General features: G+C 46.4%; 1 protein-coding gene across 3 annotated transcripts in view; it reads left to right on the forward strand.

The window, feature by feature from the left end:
* UPL6 (ubiquitin protein ligase 6) overlaps positions 1–27754 on the forward strand; it is a 118770-nt gene that overhangs the window by 37858 nt on the left and 53158 nt on the right. For all 3 annotated transcript variants that reach the window (XM_086514189.1, XM_086514190.1, XM_086514191.1), the window contains 2 exons: positions 2598–2695; positions 2864–2991. In XM_086514189.1, the coding sequence (XP_086370315.1) occupies positions 2598–2695; positions 2864–2991 (226 nt within the window). The remainder of the gene's footprint in view (positions 1–2597; positions 2696–2863; positions 2992–27754) is intronic.

The following is a 27754-nucleotide window of genomic DNA, read 5'->3' on the forward strand; positions in this document are numbered from 1 at the left end:
GCTGTCACAGAAATTCAGCGGGCTGTAATTCTCTGTTTTTCACTGCCGGGAGCCCAAAAGCCTGTACACGCATCCCAAGGCTCTCACGAGGCTCCCCCGATGTTCCCTTGCAGTTTAGGTGCGAAACCCTAAACTTGCAGAAAAGCACAGTAGGCTGTAATTCCCTTTTTCGGATCGTTTTTAGCGGAGCGAACACGCCTACGCGTGTCCCAAGGGCTCCCACACGCAATGGGACAGTTCCCCTGTGAATTGGACGAGTTTTCACGCAAGAAACTCTCCAAACTCGCAATCTTTCGTGATGGAACTGTGCGTACCTGTGGGGGATTAGCAATTAGCTAATCCGGTTCCTGTTCAGAAGGCTCTTGCCTTGGCAAACGCGCATAAACCCCCAGAACTGTACATAGGTCAAATGAGAAGCCCACTAGTGGGGCATAACATACTGTACGTAGGGGAGAAAGAGAGCAGTATGTAGCGTGCGGGGCATCACTCCCGTCACCATACTGTGCATAGAGGGCAAGGTAAGCATTCCATAGCTTCTGTACCTGCTACAATCCACCTCCGGCTGAAAAGGGCGCCCCCTTTGTTGATATGCAGCTCGTTTTTGCCTCCCAGAGTGGCAGAATTGCTCATAGGCTGACACGCCACCCAATTTCCGAGTTTGGGCTTTCCTTGCTAAAAATATCTCAACTGGTGCGTCAGTTGACTTGGCAGCAGAGCAATAAAATGTTCCCCTTGTCATTCCAGAGCTAATGACGCGAACACATTTTCCGGTCAAAAATAGCAGTTCCCTAAATTTTAGGAGATGCTTCCATGGCGTCCCTATCGGTCTCCTGACCATCATTGAAGACTACCATTTGACCAACATCTACAATGTGGGTTAATTAACTGGCCCCTTTCAACTTATAAAGTTGCAGTGACTTGACGAGTGGCCCAAATTCCAGTTTGGCGCACACGAGCTTCCATACTCATCAGAATTCAGTGCTAAACTGGCCCGGGCAGTCCCTGTCTGACCGACCTAGATCCCCGATGTGAGAAACCCATTTGGCTACAGCCGTTTCACACTGGCCATGCAATGTCCACTTGCACCTTTTCAAGGGTTTTGGGACAAACAATTAAAAATAAAATAAATATATCTAATACTTATTTACGGAAGGCAACAGGAAAAATACACCTCCTGGTGACAGATTTCCCCCCTCCGTTTTGGGCATAATTTTGCAAGCTGCAAGTTCCCCTTTAAGCGCTTCAATCACTGCATCTTTTTCCTTCATGCACTTTTCCACATTGGTTTTCCAAGATTCAAAGCTTGCAATTGCCTCATCCAACTTTTTCTGCAGAATACATTCCATTACATTCACTTCTGCCCGCATTAGAGCCTGCACCTCCCCTTTCACATATAGATACATCTCATCATGCTTACCAAGCATCGCTTTATCCAATTCTTTCCTCATATCTGCATACATAGAATTCTTATAACTCTCTGCGTTTGCGTACATCTCTTTCCTGATGTCATCTCTTGTAAAGCTGAGCTCAGATTTAATCATCACTTGAACCCTCTCCATCATTAAATCATCTTGGACTCTGACGGTTTTCCTTTGCCCGCAGAGAGCTTGGCGAGAGTATACTATCTCTGTTCCTCCGCTTGAATGTCGCTTTCATTTTTTGTGGGGTGGTGAAGCTACTTGCATCACCATCCTCGGCTGGTTGGTCTATCCGAGAGAGAAGAACAAAGCGAGCATTGAGTCAAGGCCCTCACCAGTAGAGGTCTCGCCTTCGCCCTGGTTGGCCTCGCTCTCGTCATTGGCTGGCCTTGCTATACACTGATATGCCAAAAACTACAAGGACCGCGGGGGGGGGGGGGGGGGGGGGGGGGGGGGGTGGTCCATATATAGGTGCACCAAAAAAGTTCACTACTTCTAGCAAAAAACCCCACAATCCATAAATATTGCCAAACTCCTAATAAATGTGTAAATGTCACTGAAAGTGACCTGTTGCCCATATTTAATAGGAAAACTGTAGAACACTAGAGAATCTGACCCTCGGGAACCCTAGGAACAGGGGTCCCGCCTCATGGCAACTTACTGGGTGATCAGTACAGTGGAATGCACCACGGAGAAGGTACGTCTACATCAGGTATGACTGGGCACAGCCACAAAACAGCCCTTACTCCCTATTATGCTCCCGGGAGATTGTGGAACCACCACCAGGCACGAATGTGAAACTCTTAACTGGATCGGTCTCGAGAATCGTATTGTGCAACGTGTGTATCTTGAATTTTTTTGCACCTATCAACCTTCGTTTTCTTACCATGCCAGCTGGAAGACATGTCTAGGACCTAGTTCTTCCAACAAAACACACCTTTCCTCTCAGTTAGAAAAGTTCAGAGATTTTTTTTTCCTCTTTTTCTTCAGCTTAGCCATTATTTAGTACACCCCCAGTGTTCATGCTGTGCTTGACTGTAGTAGTTTTGGTGTTCTATCATGTATGAGCTTGTTACTGTGGAAATATCCAATATCATTGAACGTAGAAACAAGCATACAGACTACATTCTTGTGATGGATTATGAAAGTGTTGCTCACAGATGTTGTTGCTATTTACAGAAGGTTTTCAGGGGGAGGAAAATTATTGCTGTAGAACGGCAAGAAATTCGAAAGCAATTCTGTACAGTTTACGGAGAGTTTGGTGAAAGCGCTAATGTGTAAGTTTAGTTTCAATCATCTAGACACTGTGTTTGCCACTTTTTTGGCAAGGTGACCATTGTGGGTAGTTTGTAGCTTGCTATATTTTATGTTAGATCTTGTGCTAGAAGTTTTCTGGGTTAAGATGCATGTAGTGGTTGTTTACTAGACTGTGTGGCTTTGATCAGGAATGCTTTCAAGGAGTCGTCAAAGTACCTGCCGCAAGTGCTTTTCTTTTTCCAATTAAAGGACAGAACCGACCTACAACGGTTGGCTGGCGTTTGTAGGATACTTCATCGCTGCTTATTTGAATCAGGTGAATAAAGAATAAAAAGCATTGATCACAACTACTAGCTTATTGCAATAGGTTCTCACCTACCAGCTTATTGCAATAGGTTCTCAGCTACTAGCTTATTGCAATAGGTGCAAGTTCGCTCAGTATTTCAAGTGGCTGCGGGGAAACTTTAAGTGTTGTCATATTGCAAAGAGATACTCGCAGTTTAACTTATATCAAGTGTTGATACATTTGCCAAATGATAGTCACAGTTTTAGTGTGTATAATAAGCATGGCAGCTTGCAATCATTCAATATTGCTTTGTTGGAATACATGTTGCAAATCACAATCATGATAAAAGAAGGACAAGAACAGTTTTCCTCTTGAAGTGGTCCACCGTATAAGGTTTATGTCTAGATTGGAATGTGAAGGTAGTCGTGATAGCAGTGGTGGCTGATCCCGTTATGGCTTTGACGAATCTGGTGATGATGTTTACAGAAGTTTGTTCATAGAAGCTTGGGTCTCCTTGTCACTACGTGATTTGGCATGCCCCAACTCTCATCTGAGAAAGTAGTATCTTTGTTTCTATTTTACTTCTTTCATACTCATCTGAGGGTTTCCCTTCACCAAGGAAAATGCGGGTATCTCTGCCTGATTGGCTGCAACAATGCATGCCCTATCTGTGTCTAGTCTCTAAAGAGTTTGAAAGGGCGTGCTCTGATTTTGGGGCATCTACAAATGAAGTTGTGTGCGACTTCAGAGGGCTAAGCCTGTTCTGTGCTTTTTTCTTGTGGGTTCATGGAAAACATGAGGGACTCGATTTTCAGCATATCTAACCTTTTAGATGTCCTCTGGGTATCTCTCCCCCTCTCACACATGCGCAAGTCCTCCGATTGGCTAAAAAACTGCCCAGTGGTCTACGTCAACCCCTACCATGAGGGAAAATGGGTAGAGAGGAAGACTCTCCCAAGATGAACTCGGACTGTACAAGATTTCATCTGCAGTCTTTGTCTCCCCTCCCAGGCTGCTCATGTATCCTCCCACTCCTGCTTCACCCTGTCGCTTGCGCCTCCCCGCACCCCATCAATTTTCCCTCTTCACCTACTGCGTGCTGCCCACCCAGGCTGCAGCATTCTCTGTGTTAGCCCTACCTGTACCCCATCCTCTGCTTGCAGCGTTTGCCTTTGCAGCCTATTTGCAGAGGCTTGCACAACCAGCTTTTCCACCACCCACCCACTGCCTGTAGCCTTACCCTCTCTTTCCTTCATCCTTGTTCTCACTCACAACTGAGACCCATTCGGTCAGCGCACACGCGCACGTTCACGCACACACACGCGCGCACGCACACACGCCCACGCCCACACCCACACCCATGCACACACACACGCCATGCCAGGGATTCTTAGTCGGAACAAGATTTTTACTGGGTTACAGGAAGACTCCTCAATGGTAGTGATCATCATTCGAGGTTACTCGATGTCAGCGGTAATGAGCCTCTCAGGCTACAGGCTTTAATAAGCCGCTCTATTGGTAGGGAATTTCACAGACTCACCAGCACCGGCGTTTGGGTTGTATTTGGTCGTCCCCTTTTTTTTTCTCCTCATCATGGATTTTGACAGGATTTCCATTGAAGTCGGACATTTGGCGGATACTCTCAGCTATTCACAGTTATGTGGTCACATTGGAGGCATGCTTGGTATCCAAGGTGACGGGATTTTCATTGGAGTCGGACATTCGGCGGATACTCTCAGCTATTCACAGTTATGTGGTCACAGTGGAGGCATGCTTGGTATGCAAGGTGGTGGGTATAGGCTGTTGGCTATGCAGCTTCTGCACTACCTCAGGTCTCCTTTCTAGACCTGCCTATTATCAAGATTGGGATTGTCTCCCCCTTGTGGAGTTGTTGATTTAGGGTCCAATTTGAGACATCAGACGGTGCTAGTTCAACTCTTGCATGGAATCCTCTCGTTGGCAGATCTTATCAGTATCTATACAAATGGAGAGAGGGGATGGATCTTGCTACCTTGGGTGAGGGTCTTGCTGTAACTCCTAGATTTCCAAGCCTTCAAGAAGAACTTCAGCTGCATATCTCAAAGATTGGTAGTAGTATAGGACCAGTGAGGGTGGTGCACAGCCTGAAAGTGTATGCATGACGACTCTGCAGACTGCGACTGATTCTTCACCCCCCTCTTGTGAAGAAATCACTCTGTCTGATCTCTTCCCGTACTATACATGGAGTTGACATTCAACAAGAGTGTTCTTTATTGGGCTTATAAAACATTGTTTTGTCTGTGGTAGAATGGGCCATATGGTAGCTGCATGCATTGGAAGAACATCCACATAGGCAACAAACAGATGGTCATGAGAGGTAAGAACAGGTATCTACAGGTACTAAAGGTCAACTGCAAAGAGAGCTTGGAGCTAAGCGAAGAAAAAAGGTCCGCGAGTTGCTTTATGCCTGTCAAACTTGACCTTCTGGCATACCAAGCAACTGCGTACAAAATCGTCCACATCCTTCTTAAGTCTCGGCCAAAAGAAGTATCTATCTACCCTTTCAAGGTGGTAGCAATGCCGCGGTGACCCGTAAAAGGTGGAAAGTGGCATTCGGTCATAACCTTTTCCCTCAACGGCTGTGTAACGCACAACATGGTTTTCCTCATCAAGTAGCCATCTCGAATGGAATATCCCGCTACCATCTTCCCATTCCGTACCTGAGTGAAAATATATGCAAAATCTGTATTTGTGGCATACTGATCGACCATATCCTCGAAGCTCCTATGATGTATCGCGGAAATAGCCAGAACCAACGGCTTCCGGCACAAAGCATCTGCCACCAAATTCTTCTGTCCCTGCACATGGACAATCTGGAAGTGAAACTGTGACAAGATGTTCGCCCACCGCATCTGCTTTTCCGATAGCTGCTTCTGTGACAAGAAGTAGCGTAAACTCTGATGGTTTGTGAAGACAGTAAAATCCGCTCTGAGTAGGTAATGTCGCCACTGAGTAAGAGCATGGATAACCGCCAAAAGCTCTTTCTCGTAAATCTGTGCTGTTAATTCCGGCCTTGAGAACAATCGGCTCTCGTAGGCAATGACATGGCCTTCTTGCATTAAGACCACACCCAAACTACGACCACAAGCATCACAATATACTTCAAATGACTTCTGCAAGTCCTGCAAAGTCAAAACTGGTCTTGTAGTTTCTCTTTCAATGTTTGAAAGGCAGTCACCTCTGTGGGTCCCCACGAAAAAGGGACTCCTTTCTGTGTCAAGATATGCAAAGGGAAAGCAACCTCTGCAAACTTTCTAATGAACCGCCTGTAGTACGAACACAAGCCCAAGAAGCTTCTAACTTCATGGACATTCTTCAAATCAGGCCAATCACAGATAATCTCTATCTTGGCCGGGTCCATCTGCACTCCTGCTGTTGACACTGTGTCCCAAAAAGTGTCTCTGGTAGGAAAAATGCACTTTTCTTCGCATTAATCACCAACTTGTGATCTCGTAATGCCTGAAAGACCTGTATCAGATGTACTCTATGTTCTGCCTCATCCTTGGAGAAAATAATGATGTCATCAAAGAAAGTGCCAACAAATAGTCTGTACTCTTGAAAAATCGTGTCTATCATTCAGTTAAATGTCGCAGGAGCATTGGTTAGGCCAAAAGGCATCACCAAAAATCTAAATAACCCAAAAGTCGTCCGAAAGGCTGTCTTGTAGACATCTCCCGGCGCAAATCGGATCTGATGATATCCACTCTTCAAATCGATCCTGCTAAAACATGAGGATCCCTCTAGTCGGTCAAGTATATCATCAATCCTAGGAATCGGAAATCTGTTGTTGATGGTGATTTTGTTGAGAGCTCTATAATCGATCCACAATCTCCAAGATCCGTCTTTCTTCAAAACCAACAACACAGGAGAGCAGTATAGTGAAGTACTAGGCTGGACAAGACCCTTTTCCAAGAGATCTTTCACTCGGTTCATAATTTCTTCGTTCTGGGCTCGGCTCACACGGTAAGGTGGTTGGTCTGGTGGTGTGCTTCTAGGTATCAGATCAATGGTATGATCCTCAGGACGAGGGGGTGGTAACTCGCTTGGCAGGCCCTCTGAAAAGCAATCGGCATGAGTGTGGAGAAAATCTTGGCGTTCTTTATCAAGTTCAGACATATTTGTCCTATTCTCATTATTCAACACTCTCAAGAAGATCGAGTAAACAAACAGATCAGATTTCATTAATTTTGAAACGGCCGAAGCCGATACAATAGGACAGACTCGCCCTTAAGTTTTACATCAAGTACAATGGTTCTGCCCTTCTCTGTAGTCAAAGTCGCTTATCTCGCCCGATAGTTGACCACGGCGTTGTTCTTTTGGTACCAGGGAATTCCCAAGAGGACATCACAACCTTCCAAGGGCATCATGTAGAAGTCCTCATGCCCCAAATACCCCTGACAATGCAACCGAAGTTTGCCAATGATAGGTGTAATGGTTACGTCCCTGTCGGGTGCCGCTAGAATTGCCTCTGCTAGTGGTCCCATCCGATTGCGTGTGATCTCGAGACGCGCCGCCAATTCAGGTGAAATGAAGTTGGCCTTGGCTCCTCCATCAAAGAAATTCAGGGCTTCTTGGTCTTTCACTTTGCCCCGTGCTCGGCAAAGTTCTGTACTCTCATCAATCGTGCTTGGGTCAATACCCATGCAATTTGGAACCAATCCTGCTTTCATCTTGCCTTTTCGTCCATATTCCTCAGTTGCTTTTGAACCCTCTGGCCTGTCTTCATCCTTGCCATTTTGTTCTTTCGGTGCCTTTTTAGGGCACTTCGCGGAGATATGCCCAGTTTCCCCGCATCCAAAGCACTTCCCCTCTTTGATGTAGAGAGCTCTCTCTCGAAGAGTAAGCTTGGGTCGTGCATCCTTTTCTTTCTTTTTTGGGTTGTTCTTCCTCTTTCTACTTTCATTGTTCGAAGTCAGTTCGGTCCTTTGCGTCATGATTTCATCTGTGGGGTAGGTCAAACTGCCTGAGTGAATGGCAAAACTTTGTTTCATATGACTCATCAGTTCTTGAATGGAATGTGACTTTTGCTCTAAGCAGTGATCTCGGATCTCCGTAGGAAGTCCCAAGGTAAACCGCTCAATCTGTTCTTTGAACGAGATCTTTTTAAATGAAGAGGCTGGTAGAAAAGAGCTCCAGAATCTCTCGCAATATGCGTCCAATGTATCCTTCTTGGTCATTCGAAGATGGTTCCAAGCAGTTCGTATGTCTCGTTCGTACTCTCGAGTCAGCCAAGAAGAAATAAAAACCTTTTTAAATTTCAGCCATTTAATTGGCGTTTTCTTGTTCAATAGAAGGGTGGACCACCAAGTTCGAGCATTTCCCTTGAAGTAAGAGGTAGCCCTCCGAATGTTGGAGTGCTCTGAGTAACGCCCTCCAGAGAAAGCTATGTCAAACTACTGTATGAAGGCCAAAGCCTTCGAAGCATCTCAATATCCAGAAAACGTGTCAAATTTAATTGATTGCCCACCTTCTTTAAATTCTCGGACTTTCTTGCTTTTATCCTCCAGAAAGTCATACTGGTTGGCTTTATAAAATTCTTCTTCTTTGCATAAAAGCTGCTGTCGCTAGAGTCCGAACTATCCGAAGACGAGCCCTCTGTAGAATTGTCAACAACTGGGCGAGATTTAGACTTCTTTGCCTTTTTCTTGCCCTTTCTGAAGCTTTGCTTTTTGCTTCGCTCTTTTCCTTTTTTGTCTTCTTCGCTCGAGTCAGAGGAGCTAGAAGAACTGTCAGAAGAAAAAGAAGAAGAAGAAGAAGATGATCTGGGTACTCCTTCAAATCGCACATGCTTCTTCTGTTTTCTTGCCGAGGCAAATGTAGACTGACGACCCAAATAACCCGGGAAGTCAGTTCCTTTCTTCTCCTTTTTTTGGTGCTTTTCTGCTTTGTTCTGCGCGTCAAAAGCTGAGAAATTCGTGCATCAACCACCTCTTCTAATTCTTGCTCTGTATACATCCTTGGAGTAGGAGGTTTCTTGAGTGCCGGTTTGAGTGGTGGTTCTGTGGTTTGCCGCCACTGTGAGTGCACCTCGTCGAAGGAGGTCTGGCTCATAAATTTTGCAAATATCGTGTCCTTCACAAAATTTAGCATCATCTTTGTTGCATCGTCGATCAATCGTCGACACTCCATCTCTTCAAGCTCCGTCTGAGTAGGCCGAGGTGGGCCGTACTCCTTGCGTAAATCTTCTTTGTGATCTCTTCCCGCATCTACGGATGCAGAGGAAGTCGACTGATCTTTGCTCGAATCCATAAGTGCCCTGTAAAAAGGATCGGATTTCCCGATAGAAGAGAAATCAGCCGTGCTCTGATACCACTGTAACAGACTTGGACACTCCAAGTCAAGATTCTACCGCGACACAACAAGAATTCACTTCAAAACAGTTCACAATTCACAATTGATTCGACACAGCCTTGGGGAGTTCCGTGCCTAGAGATATTGGCCCCAAAAACTGGCGCCCCTTTCTGTATTTCTGTTGCTAATTGGACTATTTTCTTATTTTTTAATGATTAATTTCCTTTTTAGGATATTTTATTATGTGCACTAAGAACTGTTAAAAGATTGTAGCTATAGGAACTGCCATCAGGAACGGACAACTCTGATGTGTCATTTGATGGGTGACGGTAAACATCGCGAAGGACTTTCCGTACGTTCAGTGGAAAGGGCCGGGTTACGAGTGCCCCTGATGCGTCACATGATGGGTGACGGGTGCATCAGTAAGGGGGCATCCCGTAGGCTAAGGAGGAAATCCGAACAGAGTAAGAAAATACGCGTAAGAACGCAAGCACAAGAATTAAGATGGGTTCAATGAAGCTTTTTACGAAAAGCAGGAACAATCGCGGGAAGGCAGACGCTTTCCCGCGAGGAATCTATGTTTGCATTGTATTCGTGCATGTGGTTGCATCCAGGGACGCCTGGGAAGTGTTGTGAAATGCATTGGTTTTAACTTATAAGGTTTTATTGAGTTTTTGGGCAGGTTCAGACCAATTTTAAAATATGCCGGCCGTCCACTTAATAAGTGGGCAGCCACTTAGCAGATAAAGCAACAAAACCAGCCAGGGAATTCTCTCTCCCTATTTCGGGTAGAACAACGCCAAAAAACAAAAAAAACGGCCGCGATCTCTACGCAAGCAGCTAGTCGTGTCGTGGCCAGGGAGCTATAAAAGCACCACATGCCCTCACTCAAAGGGGGTACCAACGTCAACAAGAGAAGACTCTGCCGCAAGAGATCGCGAGACTACGAAGCACGGAAGTCGCTTTTTCCCGCGCAAGAGCGACAGGTATCTATTGTGGATTCGCCATACGAATTGTTGTCGCGTGTTTGTGTGGTTTGTTTTGCAGGAATCTCCCGTCTTACGGGAAGGCCCTTAACGGGAAGTACGGCTTCACGCCTAAGTCCCTTATGGGAAAGTACAGCTTCACGCCTAAGTCCCTTACGGAAAAGTACTGCTTCACACCTAAGTCCCTTACGAGAAAGTACGGCTTCACTCCTAAGTCCCTTACGGGAAAGTACGGCTTCGCGCCTAAGTCCCTTACGGGAAGGAACGGCCTTGTGCCCAAGCCCTTTACGGGAAAGCACGACCTTCGGGTCTAAGATTACAGAACGGAGGGGTTTCCTCGGGTTCTCGTTCTTGTATAAGAATTCTCCCTGAATAAAAGAATACTCTTAACGGGGGGGGGGGGGGGGACCAGCCCATCTTCTGGTCCCCAATACTGTGTCGATCTTCTCCCTTCTCTCATGTTTTCAAAGAATTATAATTTTTCAGATTTTCAAAGTGCTCGTGTACGCTCCCGTTTTGTGACAGTGGTATCAGAGCTCGGACTCCTCTCTTTCTCTGCAAAGAAGGACGATTCCGGGAAGAACGGGAAGAACCATGTCGAGCCAAGGGAGAAGCGTTGAAGAGGAGCTTCAACAAGTGCAAGCTCAGCTTGCGGAGTTGCAACAAATTTTACTGTTGCTAGACGTCCAAAAGCTTTTGGGTGGAATCAAGAAAACGAATGGAACTGATGCAGTCAAGCATCCAGACAACACTGTTGACTTGAGACCACAGGAGGCAAGAGAAGAAGAACGTGCCAAGGTGCACAAAGGATCTTCGGGTCGTAATGAACGACCTACTCCAAGGAAAGGCCAGGAAAAAGCGCTCTCTTTGCTAGACGAGAGCAAGGACATCTCTATCTCATCTCCATCTTACTCTCCTGATTATACTTCCACTTCTCGATCGTCTCGTCAGAAGAAGGAAGCCGCTACTACTGCCACTACCCTACATCAACCGAAAGATAAGCCTCGATTCAAGAAGCATGGTCGCAAGTCTCAACATCGCATGAGAGTCTTCAAATCGGGCGACAAGGACATTAAGTTCGAAACCTACAATGGACGGAGAGACATCTCCAAAGCACTGTCCTTCATCAGAGAGTTTGAAGTCCCCTTTACCAATGGGCACTTCACAGAAAGATCCAAACGGCAAGTAATTGGTGGTTAGCCAAGATTCTGGAAGGTTCTGAGGCCTGAACTTGGGAGAGCTTCAAATCTGAATTTTATGAACAATTTCTTTCGCCTAACTTCGAGCAGGACATACGGAAGGAATTGGGCTGGCTTGCCCAGAAGGAACATGAAAGAGTAACAACCTATGTGGACAAGTATTGGGCGGTTCTTCTGAAGGTCACTCCCTTCATGAAGATTGCTGACGAGGAAAAGAAACGAAAGTTCGAAGCGGGTCTCCAACCGGAGCTTCGAAAGAGTATGAAAGTGTATCTGCATGATACTCTTCAAAGGATGATGGAGTCAGCAATCATTGCTGAGGATTTGCACTCAACTGGGACGCCTAGAAAGATGGAGCATAGCACTTACCGTGCAAGACAAAGAGGGGTCTACGATGACCAAGGGGGCCAAGGAATAAAACGTCCTCCATCTAGAGACGATGATCATTCTAAGAAGCCAGAGGGCACTGGCAAGCGAACTAAGTATCTTTCTCCTACTCAACTTCAAACTTTCACAGAGGAAGGAAGATGCTTCTACTGTGGCGAGAAAGGACATATGAAACCTGATTGCCCGCGAAAGCAGCAACGGCAAGAGCAAGCCTCTACGAGGCAAGAGAAAGCAAGGAAGGAACCCGCACTACCAAGCTCGAACTAAATTCCAGATGTTCAAGGAAACACAGAAATGGAGAAAGGGAAACGTCTTCAATTTATAGAAAAGTACAAAGATTGTTTCACAGAAACACTTCCTGATGAACTCCTTCCGGTACGCCCGGAAGATCACCGCATAGATCTCATACCGGGTAGCTCGCCTCCCAATCAACCCCCTTATCGGGTAAGTCTTGCTCAGCAAGAGGAAATTTTGAAGCAAGTCAACGAGCTTGTAGAGAAAGGGTTAGTACGGCCAAGTGCTTCACCCTACTGCTCTCCAGTTCTACTGGTGAGAAGAAAGATGGCACGTTTCGAATGCGCATAGACTATCGGTCTTTAAACAAGTTCACAATCAAGAATTGCTTTCCGATCCCTCGGATTGATGATATACTTGATAAGTTGCAGGGTGCAAGTGTCTTTAGTCGCATAGACTTAAAGAGTGGGTATCATCAGATACGGATCGCTCCTGAGGATGTCCATAAGACTGCTTTCCGCACAACCTTTGGACTATATGAATTTTTGGTAATGCCTTTCGGCTTGACCAATGCTCCTGCGACATTCAATCGCATGATGGACCGCATTTTCAGCCCGTATCGAGCTTTTACGAGAGTATTCTTTGACGACATACTCATCTTCTCTAAGTCAGAAGAGGAACATCGGAAGCACTTAGACTTAGTGTTTCAAGAATTGCAAAAGCTCGAGTTGCATATGAATGCAAAGAAGAGCGAGTTCTTTCTCTCAGAGATACACTATCTCGGCCATATAGTCTCTCACAATCAAGTGAGTATGGATCCTGCCAAGATCCGAGTGGTAGAAGATTTGCCTATTCCCACTACGGTACATGATGTACGTAGTTTCCTGGGATTATGTTCATATTATCGAAGGTTTGTCCGAGGATTTGCTCATGTAGCAGGACCACTTCATGACGTGACAAAGAAGAAGATTCCTTTCAGATGGGGATCAAGACAACAAGGAGCTTTTGATCGGCTCAAGTACTTGCTAAGCCATGGACCTATTTTGATAGTGCGTGACTTAAGGAAACCATTTGAGGTTCATTGCGATGCTTCAGGCGATTGCATCGGAGCAGTGTTAAACCAAGAAGGCCATGCAGTGGCCTACGAAAGTAGACGGCTTAAGGATGCAGAGTTGCATGCATCAATCTACGAAAAGGAACTCACGGTTGTGATTCACGCCTTATCCAATTGGAAGCACTATCTTCTAGGAGCGGATTTTGTGATCAAGACTGATCACCAAAGTTTGTGGTATTTTCTTACGCAATGGAAACTATCTGAGAAGCAGATGAGATGGGCAAACTTTTTGTCTATGTTTCACTTCCAGATCCTTCACACGGCTGGGAGTAAGAATGTGGTCGTAGACGCATTGCCCAAGCGGCCAAGGGTGAACGCTATCACTTCGGTGTATCACCAAGACTTAGAAGCACTACCGGATTTGTATCCGAATGATCCAGACTTCTCCACCATTTGGGAAAAGCTGCATCGTGGAGAGAATGAGTTTCCCTATTCCATTCGGGATTGTTATCTCTACCACCATCAGGCTAGAAAAAAAAAGAAAAAAAAAAAAGAAAAAAAAAAACGGCCGCGATCTCTACGCGAGCAGCTATTTGTGCCGTGGCTAGGGAGCTATAAAAGCACCACATGCCCTGACTCAAAGGGTGTTAATGTCAGCAAGAGAAGACTCTGCCGCAAGAGATCGCGAGACTACGAAGCACGGAAGTCGGTTTTTCCCGCGCAAGAGCGACAGGTATCTATTGTGGATTCGCCATACGAATTGTTGTTCGTGTTTGTGTGGTTTGTTTTGCAAGAATCTACCGTCTTACGGGAAGGCCCTTAACGGGAAGTACGGCTTCACGCCTAAGTCCCTTACGGGAAAGTACGGCTTCACACCTAAGTCCCTTACAGGAAAGTACGGCTTCGTGCCTAAGTCCCTTACGGGAAGGAACGGCCTTGTGTCCAAGCCCTTTACGGGAAAGCACGACCTTCGGGTCTAAGATTACAGAACGGAGGGGTTTCCTCGGGTTCTCGTGCTTGTATAAGAATTCTCCCTGAATAAAAGAATACTCTTAACGGGGGGGGGACCAGCCCATATTCTGGTCCCCAATACTGTGTCGATCTTCTCCCTTCTCTTATGTTTTTAAAGAATTATAATTTTCAGATTTTCTAAGTGCTCGTGTACGCTCCCGTTTTGTGAGAATTTCTTTTTGTATTAATCTGCAACTCAACGGACAAAGGAGTGGGAGGCTCTCACTCTCAGAGTCTACGTCCAGATGCTCTAAGAAGTAGGAGTCCTGTCCACTTATTTATTCGCTACAAGGGATTCGAAAAGCAGAGCCCCAAAAGCTTCAAAGTTAAAAGCCTTGCAATAATAAAGCAAAAGCGCTCTCTCTCTCTCTCTCTCTCTCTCTCTCTCTCTCTCTCTCTCTCTCTCTCTCTCTCTTTTCTCTTGTAAATTGCGTAGTCAAAAATTTGCCCGAAAATTTGCCCTTGCTGTCGTAAACTGCGCTGCAAAAAGCGGAAATTCCGTACAACGTGCGTGAATCGTGCTGCAAAACGCGAAGGCTACCATGTCAGCTTTTTTGCCTGCATTTCCGAGAGTTCCCAAAAGGGAGGGTGTGTGTGTGTACTGGGCAGCCACGTCACCAATTTGTGACACAGTTCGCCACAGATCCGGATTTTTCGGTTGTATTCACTTGAATATAGAATGGGGAGGTAGTAGCAGGATATTCCATACGGGATAGCTACTTGATGAAGAAAACGATGTTGTGCGTCACACAGCCGTTGAGAAAGAAGGTTCTGATTGAGTGCCATGGTCCACCTTTTACGGGTCACTGTGGCATCGACACCACCTTGAAGGTGTGAAGCGCTACTTCTTTTGGCCTAGACTCAAGAAAGATGTAGACGACTTTGTTCGCAGTTGTTTAGTATGCCAGAAGGTCAAATTTGACAGGCATAAAGCACAGGGATTGTTACAGCCTTTACCCATTTCCACCCGCCCTTGGGAAAGTATTGCAATGGATTTCATTTTTGATCTCTTGAATACACAGAGTGGGCATGATGGCATTTAAACTGTTATCGACAGATTTAGCAAGCAAGCTCACTTCATTCCAGAAGAAAACAGTCAAGCCCCGGATCATTTGGCGAGATTGTTCATTGCACAGATTTTCCGACTACATGGCATGCCTGAGACATTAGTCTCTGATAGAGATCGCTGATTCACGAGTTTGTTTTGGAGTCCTATTTGGGAGAACATCGGCACACGGTTGCAATTCTCATCATCATTCCACCTATTAGGCAGATGTGCAATCTGAGATTGCAAACTTAGTTGTTCTGGACTTACTGAAGTCTTACATTTCTGATTAGAAAATTCAATGGGATTTTTTTTCTGCCCTTGGTGGAATTTTCAGAGCACCTTCAATGATCTCAAATGGCACCCTTTCCCGTCGAAGAGTGGATCGTGTTATTGTAGGCAAATTCCACCCTTAGCACTAAGGATAAGACTTTTGAAGCCGACCAGTACACGAGAGACTTGGACATTGCTTTTGCCAAGGTCTGCAAGGCTTTAGTGAAATCTCAAGAACGACATAAGAAGGTAGCAGATTGACATCGACAAGGTTTGAAATTAAAGGAAGACGATTAGGTGCTCTTACGTCTAATGCGTCGGTACTAACAATGAGTGTCTACTAACACAGTTTATGGCCTCTGTCTGTTTTGCAGGCGTAATCGAGGGGATTACAATTCTTTCAAGCGGGGGGTATGCCACAAACTGGTCACGTGGCAGAGCCATTCGGACACACACACATACACTTGTTGACGCGGCATAGCCATCGGCAAAAATGCAATGATTGCTATTGTGGCAACAGCGTACAGCACACCTGGAAAATGCACCGACAGGTTGAAGTGGTAGCAGCGTGCGGAATTCCGTTTTTTATGTTGACTGTACGAAAATTCCGCGTTTTACGTACAACTGTATGGAATCCCGTTTTTAGTGCTGGCAGCTTTTGGGACAGTAGCTTTAGATTTTGAAGATGCTTTTGGGGCTTTGCTTTTAGCATCCCTTGTAAATTGTTTATAAGCGGTCTTAGAGGCTCACTCTGTAGAGCATCTGGACGTAGAGTCTGAGAGCGAGCACCCGAAGGCTCGATTGTACTTTGCTCACAGATTAATATAAAAATAAATGTCGAAAGGGGCGCTAGTCTTTGGGGCCAATACCTCTTGGCACGTAACTATGTCGGGCCGTGTCGTCTCTCTATTGTCAATTTAATTTGAAGAGAATGTCTGTTGTGTCGCGACAGATTTTAGACTTGGGGTGTCCAAGCTTGTTACAAGCTCCTTCTTGAGTAATGCAATCTCCTCATCTTGGGCAGTCACACGACCTTCAAGTATGTTTATCTTGCTTTCCCTAGCCAACACGCGTTCTTCGAGCGAGGGGTGGGCTAAGGGAGAGCGAGGGGGTGGGCAAAGGGGCTGAGCGCGAGGGGCTGAGAGAGAGAGAGAAATGAAATGAAACGAAATGTTATATTAACGTCTTCAAAAGGCCAAAGTGACTTATGAGACCAAAAAGTTACAATGTGGTGGATCTGATACAAAGTCAGAGTAACAAGATGACAAAATGATAGAATGACAAAATAAAATACTATGGAATCCTAAACTGCTAGGTGTGAACTAAGCAGCTAAACAACTAGCTGGTATAGCTAGATCACAAGAGATCAAGCATCCGTCGTTGGCGGATCTCATCAATCTTCCTCCATGGTCTGTAGTCTGACCGGGCGTCGTGCATGTCGAGCCAAAGTGATCCGAATCCTCTAATGCAGCCTCCATCGATGTTGCATAGTCCTCCGCAGTCGTGGGCGTCTGGATCTTCCCAGCTCAGTCGCTCGGTCGATCAGTGTGCCTTTGGTGTGAGGCGACACACTCTGCTATGGTAGTAACTCCTCCGGGTGTCTAGTGGCAGCTCTAAAGAAGTCTGTGATCTGTCTCTGAGACTGGCTAGCCTCTCCTCTCATTAGGCTCTCTCTGTGTCTGCGCAGCTCGAGCAAAAACAAATCTAGGCATCTTTGATCCTCGTACCGCATGACTCTAGAGAATGGTCCAAAGCCCTCTCTGAACAAGCAATGGAAGCGGCCTCGTATCTCGTATTAGACGGGGCAGTGCCATGTGTAGTGCAACTCTGTCTTAGGCTTGATGTCCCACAGGGGGCCTGTCCTGGCCTCTGCTAGTACTCCACTGTACCTCCCAGTCTCGATCCGCTACTGGTGTGAAGATGTGCGTATCTGGCCAATAGCACATCGTACTCCATGAGACAAGTGGGTGTCCATGTATTTGGGCCTCGTCATGTCACGTGACACATCCCAACCCTATGTGCCCGTGGACAAGCTATACCACAACAGGGTTCAGTCAGTCCAGTCAGTTTAGATTAGCAGTGATCTGGCACTTTTGTGAGTCTATTCGTAGACCGTGCATGCCCAGTCACTTAGCATAGATGCATATCCTCCGGTTGCACACAACATGATCATCGGAATTCCCATCAGAATCCATTAGCATCAGGTAGGGGAATTTTCCAGTGCATTTAGCCTATTTTCCTATTTTTGGTATTTTTCACTTATTAATTTTAAGTGACTTTCCAACAAAAGTAGGTAGGGCAATTTTGCTAAGTTAATATATAAGCAAACCCAAGTTAGCAGTAATTGGCAGAAGAGGCAGCAGGAGCTTGCCGCTCAACAGGCAACTTCTCAGTAGTACCCCCCCCTCTCAGCACCCCTAGCGTTTTCAACTCTAGGCCATCCCTCTCCCATCTCTTGGCGCTCCCTTCCACAGCAGGCCATCGCCATCAACCATCAGCACCCTAGCGACTGCAGGTTTCCATTATCGCCATCAGATCCAGCCTTGCTAGCGTTTTCCCCAATTCAGCCATCAGCGTTTTTGGTGACTTCTAGCTAGCGTATTTGCTAAGCAACAGGCACATCAGCGTTTTTGAGATTCAGCCCAAATCTGCAGCAGATACTCGCAGTTTTCAGCCTATGACACAGTAGCAGATCAGCCCCAAGTTGGTTGCAGATGTTCCCCCATTTTCAGCCATAAAAACGCAGCCCAAACAGTCATTTTCAGCCATTGAAACAGTCCCGAAATTCAGCGATTAGAAGATCTCAGATTTCAGCCATCAAGTCGTCGTCATCGGCATAGTCCAAGTTGCATCAGTCCATAGCATTCGCATTGTACACCTTTGTGCAATCAAAGTAGACCACTCTTGCCGACGAGAGTGGGGCCTTCGGAGGAGGGTTTTACAACCTCTCGGGTGTCGTATCTCTTCTCTCTCCTTCTCTCTGTCTCATTCACTAGCACGCACAATATCCACTCACTTTGTTCGTGATCATAGCACTCTCCACAAGATGGAAAGCTCTCTCTTTCCCTAAGAACTAAAAGGAACCTTTAGCAATAAAGATCACTAATCTTGAGAAAATACAACATTCATTTCGCTGCACCTTACATTGGTATCAGAGCTTTGGAAGTGTTCTGCATTACTCAAGGAAAGAACCACAAGAGCCACAATAATTTTTTTTGCTTGTTGAGGTCGCACGAACCCAAGTTTACTTGGGCGTGGCGATTCCTAATCGTGTTTTGTTGAAGAGTGATAGGAATCCCAAGAAAGAAGGGCTTGCCTAGCCTCCCCTTGTGTCTCTTTTCACTCATTGAGAGCGGACCGTGCACTTAGCGGCCAGCCAATCGACGTGAGGTGGGAAAAAGCAACCTTGGTGTGAGCGCAAGGCCGCCAAGGGGTGCGCCCGCAGAAAAGGGTAGAACTCGGGTGAAGAGAAGATCCTTCTCCAATGCGATTTGCAAGCGAAAGAAAACCTCAAGAACCTCAAGAACCTCAAGAACCCAAGACCCTCAAGACTCAAGAACCTCAAGACCCTCAAGAACCCAAGTTCCCCGCGAGCTTAAGAACCCAAGATCATAGTGCATGGTCGTCACCCGAAGCGGAATGGATACTTCGCATACAGGTGATGAGTATGAGAGAGGCGACGAAGACTCGTCCCCACCCGGAGATGATTTCTTCAACCCTCCCCCTTCGCCATCTACGCCACCAAGTGCACCAAACCCTATGGAGGCAATGGTCAAGCAGATGATGGCCATGATGGATAGACAAAAAGCAAATCGCCTTGCTCAGGACCGTGAGCGCAACGACAGAATTGCAAGAATGGCCGCAGACCACACAGCCAAGGTCGCACAACAAGAAGAAAATCGCATTGCTTTAGAACGCGAACGCGACGCAAGAAAAGAAAGAAAAGAACTACGAAAGGAGGAAGCGGCAGCACGAGCCGCAGCCTTGGAGGCCGAGCGTGAAGCTTGACGAGAGCTACGCACTCAAGAATTGCTTGCCCAAGTCCTAGCCTCGAAGATCGAACCACCCAAAGATCGTGGGAGTTCGTCAAGTGGCGCAAGCCACGATGCGGATTCCAACCATCCAGTCACAGAGAAGTTGACTTTCAGTAAGTATGACGGTAAGACGGATGCTACTGTTATTCATTCTTGGTTGCATCAATTTAATGCTTATTTTGTGACAACTAAGAAGACAGGAAATAGCAAAGTTTTGACGGCAGCTATGTACCTTGCCTGTGATGCCATCAATTGGTACCACGCATGGCAAGAGGCACAGCTAGCCGCGCACCTAGAGGTAGCCGACGATTTTACGCCCCTCTTTTAGTTGGGCTGATTTCCAAGACAAGCTCAAGGCACGGTTTATGCCACCTCAGTACCTTGCACGATTGAAGGACGATTGGCGCGCTCTCAAGCAAAATGGTATGCCGGTTATGTCTTTTTCTAATCGTGTTTTGCAGCTAGGTACCCAATTACGCATGTCGAATGATGAGCGCAAAGAGGCTTTTCTCTTTGGATTGGACAAGTATATCAAGTATAATGTCGAGGTATTCGATCCAATGGATCTCAACAAGGCGGTAGCGATTGCTCTCGCACAGGAGATGAAGCACAACAAGGGAGAGCCTAAGGAGAACAAGACTTCCACAAGTACCTCGCAGACTTCTCAGAACCCTCAGAACAATAAGAACGGTAAGAATGATAACTCTTCTAACCAATCTTCCAACAGTCTCTTATCAAAGAATTCTTCCAATGAATCTAAGGGTAAGGCTAACACAACTGCTAAACCTAAGCTTACTCCAAATGAAAAGGTAGCACAAGGAATTGTAGGAGGATACATCACTTCGGAAGAACAAAGCACTTATTCTAAGGAAGGTCGTTGTTTTCATTGTCACATTAAGGGTCACATAAAGAGCATATCCTAAGCTTGAATCGAATGAATCTAAAGAACCCACAGCACCTACTACATCTGTCAATGCAATGAATGATAACACGGGTGTGCCCAAAGTTTCTTAGGACCCTCCCATTGATGATTCTCTCATTAAATGTTATGGTCGTATGTCGGGGCACCGTTTTGTCATATTGTTTGACCCAGGTAGTATGCATGAATGATGTGATCAGTCCCTCTCTTGTTGAGAGAGCCCGCCTTGAAGTTAGTAAGAGATCTCCTATCGAGGTCTCTGGCTTTCTTCCCGGTATGGACACTCTCCTCACGGAGGAGTGCCTTGATGTGTTGTTTGCAATTAAAAAAGATGCCTTCACTCGAAGATTTGTTGTCTCTCCTCTCTCAGGATGTGATATGATTTTGGGCATTCGATGGTTTCGTGATGCTAACCCTCTCATTGATTGGGAGGCTAACACTTTCACTCTCAATGCCAAAAGTGATTCTCCCATTGTCATTCATGGAGAGGACATTGTTCATTCTCCATCTCTCATTGCTAATATGCAGGACAAGATTGAAAGGATTCAGGAGGAGGAGGCTCTCTCAGTCTCTTTGTCTCCACAGCATGACACACAGAATTTGCATGATTATGAGAAGCATGATGAATTGAATGATAATGATTTGCATGATGATTTGGTTGATAAAGACAAGCATGATGATTTGAATGATAAAGACAAGTATGATGCGTTGCATGAAGATGATGTGATTGTTCACAAGGATGATGTGTTAGTGGATGCTTTCTCTAGCGAAGCTAACCTCGTTGCAGATTCGATCAATCACGAAGGATCGATCTTGGCTCTCGAGCCTAGGTCCCAAGAACCCCTTCAGGAAGAACCGATCTTGGCTCTCGAGCCTTGGTCCAAAGAACCATCACAGGAAGTATTGTGTGTTCGCATGATTGATACACACGCATTGTTCGAGTGTTTCATTCGTGAAGGTTTCTTGTATTTTAGTCAACATAGTTATGTGATCCCTTTTCCTAGGCATGACATATTGTATGTTGAGCACGTGCATATCCTCCGGTTGCACACAGCATGATCATCGAAATTCCCATCAGAATCCATTAGCATCAGTTAGGGGAATTTTCCAGTGCATTTAGCCTATTTTCCTATTTTTGGTATTTTTCACTTATTAATTTTAAGTGACTTTCCAACAAAAGTAGGTAGGGCAATTTTGCTAAGTTAATATATAAGCAAACCCAAGTTAGCAGTAATTGGCAGAAGAGGCAGCAGGAGCTTGCCGCTCAACAGGCAACTTCTCAGCAGTACCCCCCCCTCTCAGCACCCCTAGCGTTTTCAACTCTAGGCCATCCCTCTCCCATCCCTTGGCGCTCCCTTCCACAGCAAGCCATCGCCATCAACCATCAGCACCCTAGCGACTGCAGGTTTCCATTATCGCCATCAGATCCAGCCTTGCTAGCGTTCTCCCCAATTCAGCCATCAGCGTTTTTGGTGACTTCTAGCTAGCGTATTTGCTAAGCAACAGGCACATCAGCGTTTTTGAGATTCAGCCCAAATCTGCAGCAGATACTCGCAGTTTTCAGCCTATGACACAGTAGGAGATCAACCCCAAGTTGGTTGCAGATGTTCCCCCATTTTCAGCCACCGAAACAGTCCTGAAATTCAGCGATTAGAAGATCTCAGATTTCAGCCATCAAGTCGTCGTCGTCATCACCGTCGTTGTCATCGGCATAGTCCAAGTTGCATCAGTCCATTGCATTCGCATTGTACACCTTTGTGCAATCAAAGTAGACCACTCTCGCCGACGAGAGTGGGGCCTTCGGAGGAGGGTTTTACAACCTCTCGGGTGTCGTATCTCTACTCTCTCCTTCTCTCAGTTTCATTCACTAGCACGCACAATATCCACTCACTTTGTTCGTGATCATAGCACTCTCCACAAGACGGAAAGCTCTCTCTTCCCCTAAGAACTAAAAGGAACCTTGAGCAATAAAGATCACTAATCTTGAGAAAATAAAACATTCATTCCGCTGCACCTTACACGTCACAAAACCATCCTCCGTAAGCTGGAGGAGATGCTCTCTGTAGAAAGCCATCTTCGTGCCCAGCTCCTGTGCTGGTTGTATCCATGTCCTCTTGGTGTCTAGCTGAGTCAAGTCCTGGCGGATGAGCTTGGTGATCTCGGACTGTGTAAGAGTCAGAGAGGGCGCATCCAGTGAGTACTGGAATGGAGGCAATCTGTCTATGCTAAACCCATGCACCTGAAACCATGATGTCATCTCCCCATACCAGCATGCTGTATCTCTCTGCATGGCTAACTGTTGAGAGGACTCAAGTGCAAGGCGGGCATATCTGTCTCTGGGAAGTTCCCACATACGGTGTATGAAGGAGACAGATCTGGTGAGCGCCTCAATCACTAGTGGGGGGGCAGCTAGCTCTGCTCGTACAATAGCACGTGGTACTGAATCCTTGGCTCTAATGAGCGGCGAGATCATAGAGACCAGAGGCTTCTCCATGTCCCTCATCCATCACTGCGGCCTGTCCTCCTGTGATGATCCAGTGAACGTTCCCAAATCTCAGCTCCATAAAGCAATGCAGAAGCCACCAAAGTGTCAAAGAGCCTGAGCTTCGTTCGAGGCTCCTGAAACTGAACCTGTGAACACATCCTTTCCAATCTACCCAATGCTGCATGGGCTCTGGTCAATCTAGTCTCTGCTGCCCTCCTCAATGAAAATGCTGGCCCACTAAAAACCACTCCAAGGTAAGTGTAAGCATCTGTATACTCCACCGTCTCCTGGTCGTAAGTGAATGCGGGCGCTGACCTCCTGAACCACTGTGGGGTGGTATTAAATACCATGACCTTGGTTTTACCAAGGTTGACGGACAAACCATTTTCCTGGGCAAACTTATGCAAAGCATCCAAGTGGCGTTGCATCCCCTCCGGAGAGTTGGAGATCAACACAATATCATCAGCATATAACAATAGTGGAATCCATATCCCTGCTAGCTGTGCACCTCTATCACCATCTCTCTCAATGTAGTCAGAAACCTCATCCACATACATACCAAATAGAGTAGGAGAGAGCGGGCAGCCCTGCTTCACCCCATTAGTGGAGTAAACTGGTGTGGATATACCCTCTGGGGTGCGTACATGCCCCACTATTGACCTTATAATGCCATGACCCCCAAATGAGCTCTGTGGGTACTCCCATCTGCTGTAATCTGCGCATCAATCTAGCTCTGGGCACTGTGTCAAATGCTTTGCGGAAATCCACAAAGCTACAATAGATCCATCTCCCACGCGATCTGCCCTCCTCAATGATGGCTCTGAGTGTCAAGATATGGTCAAGAGTAGAAAAACCCCTCCTGAAACCTGCCTGCCCGGCTGCGCGTATCCCCTCCCTCTTTGCCCATCTACTCAGCTGCTGCTCAAGAATAGATGCGTACAACCGTGCCTCTGTGTGGTTAATCATGATAGTGTGATAATTCCGAGGCTCCATAGGGTCTCCCTACTTGAAGATAGGTACAATAGAAGATAGGCTCCAAGTATCAGGCAAACCCTTGCACATGGCACGGTTAAACATAACTGCTAGAAGCTCTTCTAGTAAATCTCTGGCATGCGTGAAATGCTCAGCCACTAAACCATCATGATCATATGCTCTCCCAGTCCTCATCCTGTCAATGGCCTCCTTACCATCTCAGCGGTGAAAAAAGCACATGTGTGTGGGCATGGATCGGGGGGATCGGGAAGGGGCGGCTGCTTAGGAACAGTGTACAGAGATGATGCATACTGGCCCGAGGCCTCTGTAGAAAAGGGGGACTGTCCTCTGGGTGGTGCATAAACTGACGTACTTAGGGGGAAGTAGCAGATAGCAATGTAAAGATATTTGCCTGTCTCTGCTCTCAATCTCACCCACATGTACCTAGCTTGCTCATCTCTGCGGGCTAGATGTATCAATGGCTACAAGTCCTCCCTGAACAACACTGCCACTCTTCCTGAGCCCCGCCCTCTGTGCTCTGATCGTGTCTCCTGTCTACAGGCTGTCTCCCATCTATATCCACTAATGTGAGGCATAGATTGCTCAGGGGCCTGATGTGTCTCAGAGTAGAAGACGATGTCTCTTCCCATAAAACTATCCTCAAAAGCACCCACATCAAGGCTCATAGATCCATTACAATTCCAGGTGGCAACTTTGAGTGTGGTCCCATAGGTCTCGCACCGTCATGTGGAGCGCCGCTCTACAATCACAACCCGGCCATCTCTGTAGAAGGCCGTCTTTCCCTTCTCCCTTGCCGCTTGAATCTCTGGCATTGCCTCTCTTATATGCGCAAGCTGTGTGAGAGTGAGGTCATCTCCAAGGAATATGCCCGTTTTCTTTAGTGTAGGGCGCTTCTTCAAGAAGTCCTTTGCTTCCATAGATGGGAAACGGATGATTAAAGCTCTCCCTTTTGAAGTCTCCCCATTGCCTTGTGTCTTCTTCCCTACCCTCCATGCCTTTGTATGAGTAGTCTCACTACCCATCATGCGGAGAAGTTCTTCGACATCCCCTTCCACATCATCTCGGTTTTTTAGACCGGTTACTTTTGTATGCAAGGCTCTAGTTTTCCTTCGCTGCTCTTGTTGCTAATTGGACTATTTTCTTATTTTTAATGATTAAATCTCTTTTTTAGGATATTTTATTATGTGCACTAAGAACTGTTAAAAACATTGTAGCTACAGGAATTGCCATCAGGAACGGACAACTTTGATGTGTCATTTGATGGGTGACGGTAAACATCGCGAAGGAGTTTCCGTAAGTTCGGTGGAAAGGGCCGGGTTACGAGTGCCTCTGATGCGTCACATGATGGGTGACGGGTGCATCAGTAAGGGGGCATCCCGTAGGCTAAGGAGGAAATCCGAACTGAGTAAGAAAATACGCGTAAGAACGCAAGCACAAGAATAAAGATGGGTTCAATGAAGCTTTTTACGAAAAGCAGGAACAATCGCGGGAAGGCAGACGCTTTCCCGCGAGGAATCTATGTTTGCATTGCATTCGTGCATGTGGTTGCATCCAGGGACGCCTGGGAAGTGTTGTGAAATGCATTGGTTTTAACTTATAAGGTTTTATTGAGTTTTTGGGCAGGTTCAGACCAATTTTAAAATATGCCGGCTGCCCACTTATTAAGACCAATTTTAAAATATGCCGGCCGCCCACTTAATAAGTGGGCAGCCACTTAGCAGATAAAGCAACAAAACCAGCCAGGGAATTCTCTCTCCCTATTTCGGGTTGAACAGCGCCAAAAAAAAAAAAAAAAAAAAAAAACAACGGCTGCGATCTCTACGCGAACTGCTATTCGTGCCGTGGCCAGGGAGCTATAAAAGCACCACATGCCCTCACTCAAAGGAGGTACCATCGTCAGCAAGAGAAGACTCTGCCGCAAGAGATCGCGAGACTACGAAGCACGGAAGTCGCGTTTTCCCGCGCAAGAGCGACATGTATCTATTGTCGATTCGCCATACGAATTGTTGTCGCGTGTTTGTGTGGTTTGTTTTGCAGGAATCTCCAGTCTTACGGGAAGGCCCTTAACGGGAAGTACGGCTTCACGCCTAAGTCCCTTACGGGAAAGTACGGCTTCGCGCCTAAGTCCCTTACGGGAAGGAACGGCCTTGTACCCAAGCCCTTTACGGGAAAGCACGACCTTCGGGTCTAAGATTACAGAACGGAGGGGTTTCCTCGGGTTCTCGTGCTTGTATAAGAATTCTCCCTGAATAAAAGAATACTCTTAACGGGGGGGGGGGGGGGGACCAGCCCATCTTCTGGTCCCCAATACTGTGTCGATCTTCTCCCTTCTCTCACATTTGCAAAGTATTTTAATTTTCAGATTTTCAAGTGCTCGTGTACGCTCTCGTTTTGTGACAGTGGTATCAGAGCTCGGACTCCTCTCTTTCTCTGCAAAGAAGGACGATTCCGGGAAGAACCATGTCGAGCCAAGGGAGAAGCGTTGAAGAGGAGCTTCAACAAGTGCAAGCTCAGCTTGCGGAGTTGCAACAAATTTTACTGTTGCCAGACGTCCAAAAGCTTTTGGGCGGAATGAAGAAAACGAATGGAACTGATGCAGTCAAGCATCCAGACAACACTGTTGGCTTGAGACCACAGGAGGCAAGAGAAGAAGAACGTGCCGAGGTGTACAAAGGATCTTCGGATCGTAATGAACGGCCTACTCCAAGGAAAGGCCTGGAAAAAGTGCTCTCTTTGCTAGACGAGAGCAAGGACATCTCTATCTCATCTCCATCTTACTCTCCTGATTATACTTCTACTTCTCGATCATCTCGTCAGAAGGAGTAAGCCGCTACTACTGCTACTCTTCATCAACCTAAAGATGAGCCTCGATTCAAGAAGCATGGTCGCAAGTCTCAACATCGCATGAGAGTCTTCAAACCGGGCGACAAGGACATCAAGTTCGAAACCTACAATGGACGGAGAGACATCTCCAAAGCGCTGTCCTTGATCAGACAGTTTGAAGTCGCCTTTACCAATGGGCACTTCACAGAAAAATCCAAATTACGCCATGTGGGGATGCACCTCAAGGAAACGGCAAGTAATTGGTGGTTAGCCAAGATTCTGGAAGGTCCTCAGGCCAGAACTTGGGAGTGCTTCAAATCTGAATTTTATGAACAATTTCTTCCGCTTGACTTCGAGCAGGACATACGGAAGGAATGGGAGTGGCTTGCCCAGAAGGAACATGAAAAAGTAACGACCTATGTGGACAAGTATTGGTCGGTTCTTCTGAAGGTCACTCCCTTCATGAAGATTGCCGACGAGGAAAAGAAAAGAAAGTTCGAAGCGGGTCTCCAACCGCAGCTTCGAAAGAGTATGAAGGTGTATCCGCATGATAATCTTTAAAGGATGATGGAGTCAGCAATCATTGCTGAGGATTTGCACTCAATTGGGACGCCCAGAAAGATGGAGCATAGCACTTACCGTGCAAGACAAAGAGGGGTCTACGATGACCAAGGGGGCCAAGGAAGAAAACGTCCTCCATCTAGAGACGATGATCATTCTAAGAAGCCAGAGGGCACTGGCAAGCGAACTAAGTATCTTTCTTCTACTCAACTCCAAACTTTCACAGAGGAAGGAAGATGCTTCTACTGTGGCGAGAAAGGACATATGAAACCGGACTGCCCTCTAAAGCAGCAACGGCAAGAACAAGCTTCTGCGAGGCAAGAAAAAGCAAGGAAGGAACCCGCACCGCCAAGCTCGAACTCAATTCCAGATGTTCAAGGAAACACAGAAACGGAGAAAGGAAAGCGTCAACCTCTGAAGGGCTGGGGGTCTTTGAACAACCAGCGAGTACTAATTCTT

Source organism: Adiantum capillus-veneris, chromosome 6 (assembly GCF_014529385.1).
Source record: "Adiantum capillus-veneris isolate H3 chromosome 6, ASM1452938v2, whole genome shotgun sequence".
Taxonomy (NCBI): domain Eukaryota; kingdom Viridiplantae; phylum Streptophyta; class Polypodiopsida; order Polypodiales; family Pteridaceae; genus Adiantum; species Adiantum capillus-veneris.